This window comes from Fopius arisanus, unplaced genomic scaffold (assembly GCF_000806365.1).
Source record: "Fopius arisanus strain USDA-PBARC FA_bdor unplaced genomic scaffold, ASM80636v1 scaffold00137, whole genome shotgun sequence".
In the NCBI taxonomy this organism is placed as follows: domain Eukaryota; kingdom Metazoa; phylum Arthropoda; class Insecta; order Hymenoptera; family Braconidae; genus Fopius; species Fopius arisanus.
Window position 1 is genome coordinate 1 of NW_011887876.1, and position 15,710 is coordinate 15,710.

The 15,710-nt window shown below is 39.7% G+C and overlaps 1 protein-coding gene across 2 annotated transcripts in view; it reads right to left on the reverse strand.

Moving 5' to 3' along the window:
- Window positions 1-4,630: 4,630 nt before the first annotated feature.
- The window catches only part of Coq6 (ubiquinone biosynthesis protein COQ6, mitochondrial), a 99,375-nt gene continuing 88,295 nt past the window's right edge, over window positions 4,631-15,710 (reverse strand). For both annotated transcript variants that reach the window (XM_011313987.1, XM_011313986.1), the window contains exon 8: window positions 4,631-5,048. In XM_011313987.1, the coding sequence (XP_011312289.1) occupies window positions 4,995-5,048 (54 nt within the window). In that variant the 3' untranslated portion in view covers window positions 4,631-4,994. The remainder of the gene's footprint in view (window positions 5,049-15,710) is intronic.

A 15,710-nucleotide genomic window follows, 5' to 3' on the forward strand; every position in this document is an offset into this window, starting at 1 on the left:
AGGAAGGGGAACAGGATAATTCTCCATATAATTTTTGCGAGAAAAATTACTGAAAAAATGGATAGTCCAGACCGGGACTTGAACCCGGGACCTTCCGATTCCTCTGGAGGGTTGGTTGGCGTTTACCTCATTGTCGACTATTACCCAATGTACTCCTGCTGCGTGGCAATGCCGTATCTTCTAAATTTTTGAAATCATCGATATTTCCCGAGTTTCTTGAGTTCCCTTCATTTAAATTTCTATCAGACTTTTGTGATATACTTTCATTGCTCTGTGAATCTTTATCACCTATATTTCTATTTGAAATGTCATTAGTATTGGTTTCTTGTCGGCGGAAATTTCCATCCGTCGACTGTAATCCGGCCTGACTCTGCCCGACACTAAAAATTATAATTTGATCGAATTGGCGGTGTAAACTTTTTATATCATCTTTAAAGCTCTCTACTTCATGCAATCTTGCCTGAAAATTTAGCATCGATTCGGTAAACTCTTCATATATTAGAGCTTGACTTAGTACTCATAAATGGGGTTCCTGGTCGATCTGGGGGTACTGACGTTTGATGGGGTCTTCTTCATGAGGTATTACGCCCCCTCACGCCTGTAACTGCGGCCGCGGCGCCTTCCTACGTGGGTGTATTTCCCTTTTCTAATGACATCTTTTTATCTAATGCTTTTCTTTGCGATCATAAAGTTCTCTCCGTTTGTTGGGTTTCTGTTTTCTTTAGTTCTTTGGGTGGCGTTGTAAACATTACATGATAAATTTAGAAAAGTTTCTTGTCAGTAAAAATTTAATTTGAACAATCAGAAAGAGATATTTTTCCGAATCAGCCCAGTGGACAATCAAGCAAGATGATTCGTTATATTAAAAAAAAAAGTTTATGCACGTTGAGTAATTACACTCTGAAAGACAGAAGAATTAAAAGAAGAAAGACAGTATTAAGTTTTCAGTTGTAAAGAAAAGGATAGATTAAGAAAAGCAAAGACTGTGAATCACCATTCAGGTCGTTCATCCGTTAAGTTTATACAAACAAGGCATTCAACTGTAGTGCTGAACGCCCATACTCTGACACTTGATGCTCTCTCTCTAGCACTTTACAAAATAATGTTTCTCAACATTCAATTTATATTTTACTTATTTTCTTGAACAAGATTTAACCAACGTGCCCCACATTGGGCGCCAATTGAGACAGGCCCCTATTTTATTGGAAATACTGACTAGAAAGATAGGACAACCAAATAATTATTATCGACTACGGACACATCGACGTCACAGTGTAGAACGTCATCACCTGGCACGGCCTGGATCAGTGGCTGCCAGGGCCCAAAATTCGACAGTGGGCAATGAACAAATAACGAAAATGGGCACCAGTTGAATTTATCAAAAACCAACAAACGTTTCCTATGATCTCAGGGAGTGGAAGATGGTAGACCTAAAATACAAAGAGGCAGAGAGAAAGAGAAAAGGTTGAAGCAAGAATATTAACAAGACGATTACTGACGAATAAATGTGGACGATTAACCAATTTATTTCGTTTAAACGTTCACGGGAATCGAGTCTTTTCACACACAGTTATTACAATCAAATATGACATACAAAATGACAAGAGATAGTTCACGATGGTTCAAGATGGTTGATGAAACGCTGCCGGGCGGAGAGTGGCACGCCTGCCACTTGTTGCCCGTCCGTACGCGCAGGAACGCCCCAAAATTTATAATTTGGCACATGCGCGCTATGTGTGGACGTTATCCCTCTGCCCTTAAATTCTACTAAAACTACAACAATTGGATAAACGATTTTCGAGATCCCCGAGAACAAGGAGAACTGGGCCGACATCAAGGGAAAATACTATTTTCTGTTTCATTAATTATGAGCGGGAAACTTCCACAAAACTGTCGGAATGAAGTCACTTCATCTTGTGGAGGAAAAAAAATAAGGATTTTACGGCACCTTAACCGTTCTAATACCCCATATAGGGAAGATCAGCAACGGTTATGACAAGGGTTAAACAGTGTAAATTCCTACCGACGGATACGGAACTAAATCAGACACTGTGCCCGTAAATAAAAAATGCAGAGCACGGAGGCGAGAGTGTCGATGACGACATAGGAGAGGTAGAGATGGAGTGGCGGAATCGAAGAGATGGGGGAGCTAAAATGCGAAGTCTTCACCGCCGGAAAATGCTTGAAGAACGACGAAAATCAGCGCGCTGACAGAAACCCAGTGGTTGTGGAGCGCCGTGTGGTCTCCAACGAGTCCGTCCGTCAATTAAAAAATCATCTCTTCTTTCCTAATCGATAGCAAGGGATGAAACGAGCTGTAGTCGATGAGAAATTACAGCCTCCATCCGAGTAATCCCGAGAATTTTCACTATGAGAAATTTCCACCTTTAGATATTAAAGGAAAATCACTTTTCACCTCTGTAAACAATTCCACATTCTTTTTTTGTGACTATTACAGAGGTGCCCCCGCAGAACTGAGGCGTTATCCCGAGTTAGGTTACATTTGAGTACGCGGATGGTCGGACTGGCCTCCCCAATGCCACCTAACGCAGATTAGAGTTATTGTAGCTCGCTTATCCCGAGTTATTAAGGAATTAAATGAGCGTCGATGGATGGAGGATTTAATTTCTCATGGAATACAGCTTATTTCATCTCTTAATATTAATTCGAATATGAGTTTTTAAAACTAAGTGTAATACATATGGGCGTTTCAATATTCCGTAGTTATTTTCCGCCGATGAAGAGGTCCCGCTATAGCTCCCCAATCTCCTCGATTCTCCCCACTCTATATCTACCTGCCCTACGCCGTTGTCAACACTCTCGCCCTCATGCCCTGCCTTATTCACGGGTATAGCCTCTGATTTAGTTCTGTAGCCGCCGCTACGAATTTCGCTGTTTAACCTATGCCATAAGCGCTGCTGATTTTCCCTATAATCTCTGCTAACACTGGGGAAATTTTATGATTTCCGACTTTGTTCGCTGCCGGATGTTGCTAGGAGTCACCGGATCCCTTGGCCATGGCAAGCTTGACGCTCAATCGAATGTTGTGAATACGTGTATCAAACTATGTAACAGAATTGAATATTCTCTATAAAGAGAATATCGATTAATATGATCCATTCACTAAACCTTAAACTTACCAGTCAGAGGGCAGTTCCATCAGGCCCTAATCGTGCTTTGTGTGTACCGATATCCGTGAAAGAAAATGTTTCGCACACACATCTTTACCGGATCGTAAGAGCTTATTCGTCTTTCTCAGGGCTACTTGTAATTTATTCAAAATTTTAGGATGTTGAGAAACGCGAAAAGACGAACCTTTTTCAGCGTTCGACTGACATCCCGATGTACATACGAATACAATGCAAGGTGGCATCCTGATTCACCTTTTCTGTTACGACTAAAACAATTAACTCTGACGTGACAAGTGGCACTAACCATTCAACCGTTTCATAAAAGGCTACCGATTTTTATAAAGTACTTCCAACCTCCGCGATTCCAGATCTTCCAGAAGTGAAAAAGGACCAATTTCATAAAAGTATTGGATGCACGCAATGTGATTGCAGTGAGCCAGCCCCACGCTGCGGCTCCAAAAAATTGACATTAACTCCGACGTCGGTATTTACAGACGAGTATTAGAGAGCTGGTCAACATCTGTGCCCCGTCCATCATACAGACCACTGAACCCTAGCACCCTCATACACGGAGAGAAAAATATATCACTACTCCGTGTGAGTACGTTAAAAAATTAGTGGGCCACCCACTGGTCGTGCGACTAAGCAGAGGGTCTCTAAGGAATTTGAGTGGCTAACACGAAAAAAGCGAATGTGGCACCTTAGTTTTGAAGAGAATCCCGCGGAAAAGTAGCGTAAGTTTTTCAAAAATTAGGGCGCCAGATCCAAATTTTTCGTATGGTCTAGCCGAGTTTCTTGGTGACCCCCTGTTCCCTCCCAGGACTAGTGTTGCACACTAATTTTTTTAGTGGAATTTTTTCTCAGTGTCGGACGAAAAACTGACCACAAAAACGTCATCGAATGTTTTTACTATTCATATCTCTTATTTTTTTACTAGCATCTACATCTTTTAATTTTTAGGTATTTTCAATTGCCGATTTCTTTGGACAAATTTCGACTCCTAGATTCTATCATTTGGTCAAAATTATAAGTTAAAAGGTACGTCTCGCAAGAGAAATAATTAGGACATTTATTGACCCATTTTGTTAATACAAATTTTCTTTTTCGGTCTTAAATTTCATTTGCAAAATTAGAAACGTCATATGGAAATCTGCAATGGAATTTTTATGTGGGAGGGCTACCAACTTCTCCACAAACTGTCGTCGGCCAGTTACAATCGCAGAAACTCCTTAGTCCCACGATGTTCCCGAAGTTGTCCCCTCAGCGATGTAGCGTAGCGGTGCGCAGTAAAATTGAACATAATTACCAAAATTAGGAAAATTAAATAGAACACGCTCTCTCTCGTCTCTAGGCGTAGAAGGTGACTCCTTGCCTGGTATCTATCTGCTAAATTCGCGTGAATGTCGAGGAAGAAGTGACATACCAAAAAGTACGTTACAATAGATAAAATTTGAATGGTAAATGATGGGGTTTCAGTTTAAAAATCTTTCTAAAGGTAATTGGTCAAAAATATACTTTTATTCGTACATATGAACGCTTCATTACACACAGATCGGATCATTTGAATGCAATTAATATTATATTCTATATAGTTTCTCGGTTTATAAAGAAAGTCATTTGAAATTTTCGAATGAATCTACATTCTGAAGGATATTAGCGCAAAGATGTACGCCAGTTAAAGAAGGTAAATTTAGAACTAATTAGCTATGTATTTTATGAAAATTTTCCCAATTATTTCTTTTAAGGAGAAATCTTCGTCTAATCAGAAAATTAGTTTTGACGCAGAAAGTATTAATTTATGTTTCACCAAATTCACTAATTTTAAACATATAAAAAATACTCTATGCAAACCTGTCTCCTGGTTTACCTTTGGTATCGGTTAACTGGCATTTCTGATGCACGATCCATCATGTATCTCTGCAAAAACAAAGGAAAATAAGTCAATTTTGTTCAGAATCTATACAAATAGAAGGTTATCCGGTAATAGCGTATTTGATGGACTGTAATTTTTTTCCGGAAAATGTGACAATCATGGATTTTTGTACTCTCGTCTAATAGGAACTGACTCATACTATGGGAGAACATAGTGGATTTAATGAATTGAGCCTCTTCACAACATAAAATTGATATTGTTTATACATGGATAGGTATAAACAAGCTCGCCCCTTGCCTTCTGTAGCTATATCATATTTATAAATTACATAAAATTGGGTTCAATTCAATTCAACGTGGGGTGTATTACTACTAGCCTCCCAAGTACGTAGCATTACCCAGAATTGGCGACAGGGACGCAACTGCTACGAACCCCACAGGGATAATAACATAATCTGGTCAGGGCTGGCCTTCTACCTTCGGGCCCAGCAACCTCGGTTCATTTGGCTCAGCTGACTTCCGAGGTTCGTTACTCACAATGAGGAAAGGGGCCTCATCCACTGAAGGAAGCTACCTGGATCCACTGGAATGGTATTTTGCGCGTTTTCCCCCACTTAAAACTTTCTTTTTTTTCCGGTCAGGGAGCGCAGAACAACATTAGTTCTGGTGGATTTATTGACACACAAGCGGTGGGTAGTCCAAATTAAAATTGGATCTAACTATGTTAATCAAAATAGCATATAAAATCAATTAATAAACACATAAACGATCAGAGGATACAGGTTGTGGTTTCAAATTCCAGTAGTCAATTAGTTCAACAAGGATTAGGACAATAGAAGGGTGTTCCAGTTATGAAATGATTAATTTAACCGATAAGATTAACTATTTCCTCAACCACCAGCAGTTACAAGTTCTCCTACAGTGTTTTTGTTCCTTAGAAATGTAGTCCAAATGATAGCAGCCAAAGAATCTGCTACAGGTATCCTGTAGGACATGAACGGACTAGGATTCAAGCAGTTAACATTGTTGTAGCGGTAAATTTTTGTTCGACAGTTTTTATTAAAAATTTCATGGTGAATAGTTGAAAAAAAGGGAGTAGCATTGCGAGATAGCGCATGCGCGTGATTGAAATGCGAGGGCGAATGTTTTGAATTTTTTGCATGTGTTTGGAGATTTCCTTTTTGATAAAAAAAAATGAAAATAATATGATAGTTCAGATAGGACATTCATCGATGAAAATGAAAGTGGAATGGTCGAAAACTTGAAAGGAATATGAAATGTCTTTGTAAATTATTTTTCAAATTTTCAATACCAGTAACATTTCCAGTCATTTGTTCAAGTCACTCAAGCTCAAACTTCGAAAATGACTGATAACAAATGAATATAAAACCACAACGGATAAAAAAAAGAGGAATGGCGGAAGAAAATTCTGAATATTACTTTGGTACTAAAGAACACTTATGCCTTCCTGCCTCCCCCCGTGATTAGGAAATCTGGTTCCGTTGGGTTCCCGCTCTCGAGGTATTCCTTCCCCTCACCCCCCTGTCCCCCCGCCATGGTACTCACATAAATTTTCCGGTTTTCTATTGGCTTTCGGCAAAAAGTGGTACGAAAATTTGAAGTTCTGTTCGATTTCCCACTAAATTTTGAATTTTCAAGGAGAAAATGTTCTGAAAGGGTCTCGCCGGATAGGCACAATGAATTGGCCCCCAATGAATCTCGAGGCGCCAATTTATCGTATATTCATGACCCAAAGAGATAGGTCATTTCAAAGGATCATATCAATAACATTGAATTAAACGTATCCAAACATGTCAAATGCATCTTTGAGGATAGTCTATGTTGGTCATGGTGCGGAAAACGAACCAGTCAAATTGATTTTTTAAATATCGTCAACGACTCAGGATAGATATTCCAATGATATTTAATCATTGAAATATATGGCACCGGAATAAATGAGAATTACGACGGATAGCGAAAGGAATTACTGGAGTTTGATATAGTTCAACATGGCTCAATAAGTAATAAATGGAATAGATTTATTACGACTCAGATATCAAAATTGATTTATTCAACAACGGGGCAAATGGCATATATTATGCGAAACTCTGATTGTTCAGATTGTAAATCGGACGACATTGGATTTACCCGAAACAACAGTTGAAGAGAGTTCATAGGTTCTGGCGCCTATGACATTTATTTTTGGAGACAAAAGATCTTCATTTGACTCGACATCTTTTTACATATTCTTAGGAGAAAAACTCTGGGTGTCTGAAAAGCCCAATTGATGTCCTTTCACACCTAAAACGGTAACTTTCTCGTTGCCGAATGCTTAACAGGACTTGACTAATAATTACACTCGTTTCTGTTGATCATTTATTTTTTCGTTCTAGGTTAGAAATATGCTGTTTTGTTTCTCACATTCTGATGAAACAGATGGAATTCATTTTGTCGGGTTAGTCGCAGCTTGCCCTTTTTAATTGTAAATGAGATGACCATTTGGTTATTGCGTTGTTTCGACTTAATTGCCTTCCAACAGTAACGAATAGAAGCCATCTATTGATCTCATCGATAATTGATATAAAATTAAGGATTCATTTGGCATTATCAATAATAGTATATATTCAAGTTCTTTTGACCTATTACAAATCGCAGTTGATCGATAATTTCAATCGCTTTCTAGTTTTTTTATCCCTTCTTTGAATCATGCGGAGTTATTCCCGTCAAAATCAATAAAATAAATTTATAATAAATTGCTTTGGTCCCAGGCATGACGATTATCTATATGTGTATCCAAGATTTCAACTCACTAACAAAGTGTTTAGATTCACTGATCCTATACTAAGATATTTCCGTTAATTCAAATACTTTCGACTCTTTAAACTTTGAAAAATGAAATTTGGATTTAGTACATTCCCATCGACAGTCATGTAACAAATTACTTACTGGAAAAATATATTAATCGAATAAAATTTAATCCAGAAGAATTATTCAGGCACTGAATTTATGAATAAGATGGCTAAAATAACTAAATGCTCGATTATCATGCCATTTCGTACCATGTGGCTTAAGGAGTTACACTACTCTGAGGCTCGGACCAACAGGTCAAAAAATGAATTTGTTTTTTAACGCACATATAATATTTGTACGAAAACTTTTATTTTAGATACATATCAGATATTTCCGAACAATTTCCAAGAAAAAATTTTTTTTTGATTAAAAAATGTGCGGGGATATAAATTTTTGGTTAAATAAATTTATAACTTGGAAATCGAACTGGACTGCCAGGACCAAGTTTTGATGGAAATACTTGACCAGGAATTGTTATTAATGACGTTGTAATTATTGTTCTTATTCTTAATTATTCCATGTTAAATACATGCCATCATTATAGACACAGGTGTTATGTCTTCATAGTCATGCTTGTGATTAAAAACAGTGAAAATTGAAAAATTGTTTCATGTTTTTTCAAAGTATTTATTACTCATAACTGTAAATTATGGAACTTTTGACATTTAAAAACCATTTCCTTGCCATCATTTTTTGAAAGTTAGACTTCAAAAAATTTCAGTCTTTTGATTCTCAGTCTTGGCCAGGGCTGAAGGAGCCTCAGGCCTTAGAAAACAATAAAATTGGGCCCGAGTCGCTCAGCCTTGGTGAGCTAAGGCTTTCCCAACCCTGTTTTCATCTTCAGCGGTTGAGATTCTTATCAGCGTTATATTTATTTTCTCAATAACTACTATTCATCCACGAATTATTTGCTTCAAATTACTGGGTAGAGTTCTTGCTCCACCTCAGAATTACGGACAAGTATTTTATTTCATTTATGGAACTGCTGCAAATATTGTTTGGACACAAAATAATTGTTAAGGGTCATTCCTCATCAGGAGAGCATTAAAAAAATTATTTTTCTAATATTACTGCCTATTTTGAATAAAACTAGTAGTCGCGTTGTTGGTCGCTCGTTTCGCTCGCTCCCGAAGTGGGGTGCGTAGTTGTGGGTGGCTTGCTGGCGAATGCATTCATGCGGGTGTGACCCGTTCAACGGAATCAGCACCGAAACACATCGAGACGCTTCAATTGTCTTTTGTTACACCTCGATTGCATCATCCGTTCACAAAAAAATGTTTGCGAAGTTTTGTTTCCCATTTTGTTTTTGGAAAACCTGGAGAACGACTGGAGCGATTCCATCTATGATTCAATCAGTACTGACTGATGTGAAGATGCTTCGATTGTATCATATTAGACCTCGATCGCATAAGTCGTTCACGAGAAATCGCTGATTAATTTTTTGCTACAATATTTCTCGACAAACTGGTGAGCGACTGTAGCTAGTCAGTGTATAACATAATCAGTGCCGAATTGCATTGAAACGCTTCGATTGCCTTTTGTTACACCTCGATCGCATCATCTGTTCACAAAAAAATGTTTGAGAAATTTCGTTTCCCATTCTTTTCTTTTAAACTGGAAAACGACTGGAGGGATTCAATTTATAATCTAATCAGTAGTGAATGACATCAAGATTCTTCGATTGCATTATATTAGACCTCTATCGCATCATTCATCCACAAGAAATCGTTCATGAAATTTCCTTTTTCGCAGTTTTTCTGGACAAAGTGCAGAATGGCTGGACCTATTCCGTGTACAACATAATTAGCGCGCACTCGTATTAGGAGACTTCGATTGCGTTCCATTGGATCTCGATCGCATCATCCCTTCGCGAGAAAATGTTAGCAAAATTATATTTCCCTGATTTTCTGGAAAAACTGGAGAACAACACTAGAGCGATTCTATCCATAAATTGATCAGTGCTGAATGTCGTCATGACGCTTCGATTACACTATATTAAATCTCGATCGCATCTTTCATGCACGAGAAATCGCTGAAGAAATTTTTTCTCTCAAATTTGTTTCTGGAAAAACTGAAAACGGCTGGAGCAATTCCATCTATAATCTAATCAGCACCAAATGGCATGGAAACGCTTCGATGGTATCAGTTTCACTTCGATCGCATGATCCATTTTTGAGAAATCGTTGACGATAAATTTCGGACAAGAAATCGTTGACGATAAATTTCGGACAAGAAATCGTTGATGAAATTTCCTTTTTCGCAGTTTTTCTGGAAAAACGGGAAAACGGCTGGAGCAATTCCATCTATAATCTAATCAGCACCAAATGGCGTGGAAACGCTTCGATGGTATCAGTTTGACTTCGATCGCATCATCCATTTTTGAGAAATCGTTGAGGATAAATTTCGGACAAGAAATCGTTGATGAAATTTCCGTTTTCGTAGTTTTTCTGGAAAAACTGGAAAACGGCTGGAGCAATTCCTTCTATAATCTAATCAGCACCAAATGGCCTGAAAACGCTTCGATGGTATCAATTTGACTTCGATCGCATCATCCATTTTTGAGAAATCGTTGACGATAAATTTCGGCCACGTACATCGCCAGTAACATACGCACACACACACACACACACACACACACACACACAGTCATCCTTTCGAAAATGGTCCAGGATTAGTCTGGAGGCCTTGAAACGTGAAGATATGTTGAAAATTTCTATATTGATTTTCGGGGTCATTACAGTAACTTCCTATAGAACAGGAAGTTGAAAATCGATATTGATACTCTAAATTGATGGAAAGTTTAAAACTCCCGTTAATTGAGACCGCCACCCTCTACCGGTATCCCTCAAGGAGGGAGAAAAATCCCAGTAGAGCAGGTAACTCCTTCAAGTGCATAAGGCCCCTCTCCTAGCTCTCACTAACGAAGCTCGGGAGCAGGCTGAGCCAAATGAGCCGAGGTTGCCCGGTTCTTCTTCCAGAATTTTGGAAGCACCTTCATCACAAACGATTTTATGTGCACGATAGTACGTGCACAACACTACTACTCGTTCATTAATGGCGTGCGCAAAAATAAATGATCAGATCTTAATTGTGCACGTTCTTCAGCCATGTGTGCATAATTAAAATTCAGTTCTACTGTGTAAATAAAAATATGAGCACAACTTTTTATTTTAAATTAATTCAATGTGCACGTTTAAAAATCAAATGTGCATATTTCATTTGATTTTTACATCTGTGCACAACCATAATTGTGTTCAATCCTTATGTACATGACTCATACCCTGTCCTTAAAGTCATGGAAGTTATCCCTAACTCGACTTCAACCGTATTACCGTAAGTATTTGCCTAGGCGATAGTTCTATCGACAGGAGCGAAGAGGGCACTTGCTTTGTCATCGAAATAGGAGATGTCTGTGGACCTCAGTGGTTCAGCATCCTCTCAGGGGCATCTAGCGACATTATTCTGGGGATGGATTTCATCTTGGCGTTCAAAGTCCTACTCGATCCAGTCAAGAAAGAATGGACATTAGCAGGCAGTCAATTCACCTACCTCTTGTCTCACCGATGCGTTTTTTTCACACAATTGAGAACATTGTTGGGTGAGCAAACGGACGTCCTCAAGGAATTTTTACATCGCGAATTTAATAAATTCGAAAGGGAATGCACGGTTGTCACCTGATTAATTACCCATGAAATCGAATCAAGCGATTCAATCCCGCATAAACAAAAACACTATCGACGGAGCGATATTATTCGTACTTTCATGGACAAAGAGGTAGACCGTTTACTTGAAAATGGATACGTAACCTGGAGTAATAGAAACTGGGCAACTTCACCAGTGATAGCCCTGAAGGCTAATGGAAATCTCCGTTTCCGTATCGATTACAGGATCCTGAATAGAAAAACTAAGAAACCCGCGTGTCCGCTGCCTCAAATGGGATCGATATTGTCGCAATTATACAAAGCGAAAATAATTTCCACGCTAAAAATAGTCAAAAGCATACTACTTTCGTAGTAGAGGAAAAAGGTTTATCAGAATGGCAACGAATACCTTCCGATCTAACAGGTGCGCCATCGACGTTCCAACGTCTGATGGATAAGTTGAAACTACGCGTCAAGGAATGAAGTAGGAATCGAAAATTACCGAATCATTGTGTTAATAAAATATTTGTTGATCTAGACGACTGGATTGTTGTAAGCGAAAATTTAGATGAATAGAGAGAAGGCAAACTAAAAATGAATAGGGGAAAAGCGTATTTGCTAGTCGAAAGGTGAAATATTTAGGATACATAATTGATAAACACGAAATGCGACCCAATCAGGAAAAAATACAACCTATAATCGATTACAGGGTACCACAAGAGGGTACTCAGCTTAGGCAGTTTAATGGATTAGTGAATTGGTGCCATCGACACTTTAAAGATATTGCAAAAGTCAAGGGGCCATTAAATAAGCTTACAAGCCCGCGAACACCGTGGAAGTCGACAGAGGTCGAGCAAGAAGCTTTTGAGAAGACCAAGCAAACGTTAATCGACATACCACGCCTCTATATCCCCCTACCTGGGGGAACCATTTATTTTATACACGGATGCTAGCGATTTTGGTGTAGGCGCGATATTCGTTCGGAGAGACTCAAAGACCGATAAAGAGAGATTAATTGAGGTCGTCAGTAGGTCGTTACGGGGGGCCGAATTTCACTATACGACGACGGAGAAAGAGTATTTAGCTGTCATCCGGGCAGTCGAGAAACTCCGCTGTTATCTCAAAGGGATGACATTCAAAATAGTAACCGATCATCAGGCTCTTCAATGGCTATATAACCTGAAAAACCCCGTCGGTCGACTCGCGCGCTGGGCGATTCAATTACTACAGCACGACTTGATAATCCAGCATAAACGGGGCACTCTCAACGAGGCACCAGATACGCTCTCACGTATATTCGATGTTGATGTCGATCCGCTAGGATGGCAAAAAATAGTCGAAGAAACAATTAAGGGTCGGATAAAGTTGAATTCAATATGTGATCAAGAGCGGTATTCTACCAAACGCGGTTTAGTCGAGAAGTACCCTTTGCGATTCCCAGAGTGGGAAATCGAAAACGACGAGCAGTTCTACTACCGACCAGATTACGCGAAAGCGATAATCGATGACGAGAATCCATGGAAACTCGTCGCACCGCCGCGCAGAGTTCCGCCATAAAATTGAAATATCGTTGAAAAAGAAAAACTGGCGACTGGCCAGGGCGAACAGTGACAGGCCGGTACAAGTAGAAATAAAATTAGGTACCGAAGTTTATTATCCGAACAAGAGGCTGAGTAACAAGGCAGAAAAATACAACGTGAAGCTGGCCCACCGTTATCTGGGACCAGCAGTTGTTAGTAAACTTTGGAATCCAATGGTCGTGGAACTAGTCGACACAAATGCCAAGAATATCGGGAAATATTATGTTATTGATTTGAAGATACCACGATATAGCTTAATACGCCAATAAATTTTATATAATAGGGTTTATAGAAAAAGCAATAGCGAGATGGACACCATGAGATCCATGTCGAAGTCGACGCCGAAATAGACAGTGATGGCGACATATGCAGTGCAGACTCCAGAGAACTGACGGAAGGGATCTCCCAATTGACTGTGGGCAACAACCAGCCCCCGACTGCCGTCGAGCTGAAACTGACACCCTTGCAATAGGGAGCCATGCCTGGACTTGAAACGAAATCCATCCGAGACGCAATGTTAATGCTCTACGAGATCCGGGTAGAGCACCCCTGGAAGAGGACAAAAACTGGATTGTCCTCACCCAAAAAGATATGGACCACGGGAACACCCTACGTTGACATCTGCCAGGGGCAAACTTGCTTAAAAAGAAATCTCCAGCCAGGGAGATTCGATCGACTGACGATCCGAATGCAGAACTGGCCCCATCAGTGGCTGACTATCCAGCCCCTATTTTCTAAAACCTAAAATTCAGCAAATATCTTGCTGCTTTCAACCTCATTAAAATGACCACCAACTCCAAGGACAAACCGAAGTATTTACTCGACGAGGACCAATTGAAACCCCTCGTCACTGAACGCGCCAAAATACTCGTGACCCACATCGAGGGTAAGAAGATCGACATGAGCACCCAGACGTGCGTCACGCAGATGGGAAAACAGCACTCTGTTGGCAGTGTCAACTGTAGTTCGAGAGAACACCATCATCTCGACTGCGGACTGCCTTTGCGGCCCGGTTTCTATTCTTTCATATTCATATCCTCATGGGATTCAGCACGAAAGAGCACTGGAACATTGCTCTGGATGTTCCGGGACTTGAGCCTGTATTGCCCGAAGTGCTCTCACTGCAACATCCCCTGGAACGGTTGTGTCTTGGCCCCCCTGGTTGGTACCAACCGATCACCAGGTTGTGGTTGGCGGAGAGGAGTCTCTATTAAAGAAACGAATCAAAATCAAATTCGACAATCCTAGGGATTGTCCCCAACAAATTACGCAAGTTCCTGATACGGAAAAACGGGCTAGCATTCGCTCCTAAATTGGCGAACCCAAAAACCATGACGCCTATTCGATTATCTGAGGACAAGAGACAGCTTGCCGTCAAAGCCTTTGAGTCTCCCGAGACCCTGTAACATCTGGATGATATTGCCAAAGCACATCCCGAACTGAAGGACGGCGAGGAATACACCATCCTCATCCCGACGAAATATCGACATCAGAAGCAATAGGCAGCGAAGGCTCCCTTTCTCATCACCGTTCACCGGGGCTATGATTTAAGAGAAATCAAATTTAAATCACTACTGTAATTCTCTACTGTAAAACATATAAATCGTTTATATGTTTTTTTCTATATATTAGACGAATAATGCCGTTAATTGTGTATTTTCACCAGAAAAACTGACGTAATGAATATTTTTTGTTGTTGATGTAAATAAACATATCACGGTACCATCTTAGTATTAAGAATCCAATGAGAAAGAGAGAGAGGAAATTTTACCAGCCAAACAATTTCTCCACTCCCTGAAAAAGGAAGATTAACTTTCCACTTTAACAAAATTTGTCATTCTTAATGCTGGGCAGGAACATCATCTGGTTCTTACGCCGACGTGAAGGTCAAAAGAGGGAGTTTGTTAAGGGAGATATTAATTTTTTCCTTCAGTCGGCAATGTTTCTCCTAACTCCTACGCCGAGCAATTTCAGGACCAGCGGGCTGGACGATATTTTCTGTCCCGAAATCGAGCGAAATCGATTTTCTGACCTTAATAAGGCAATTATTTACCATTAATAGCATACAATGCAACCAATGCAGGACTATATGGTTTCTTCATGATTGAATGTAACGGAAAATAACAGAAGATCCAAATTCCTACAAAAATGAAAATCAACAAATAATAATAATCGTACTTAAATTGTTGATCATCCTTTTTTTAACTTCCTGTTCTATAGGAAGTTATTGTAATGACCCCGAAAATCAATATGGAAATTTTCAACATATCATCACGTTTCAAGGCCTCCAGAGTAATCCTGGACCATTTTCGAGAGGATGTCTGTGTGTGTGTGTGTGTGTGTGTGTGCGTATGTTACTGGCGATGTACGTGGCCGAAATTTATCGTCAACGATTTCTCAAAAATGGATGATGCGATCGAAGTCAAATTGATACCATCGAAGCGTTTTCACGCCATTTGATGCTGATTAGATTATAGAAGGAATTGCTCCAGCCGTTTTCCAGTTTTTCCAGAAAAACTGCGAAAACGGAAATTTCATCAACGATTTCTTGTCCGAAATTTATCGTCAACGATTTCTCAAAAATGGATGATGCGATCGAAGTCAAACTGATACCATCGAAGCGTTTCCACGCCATT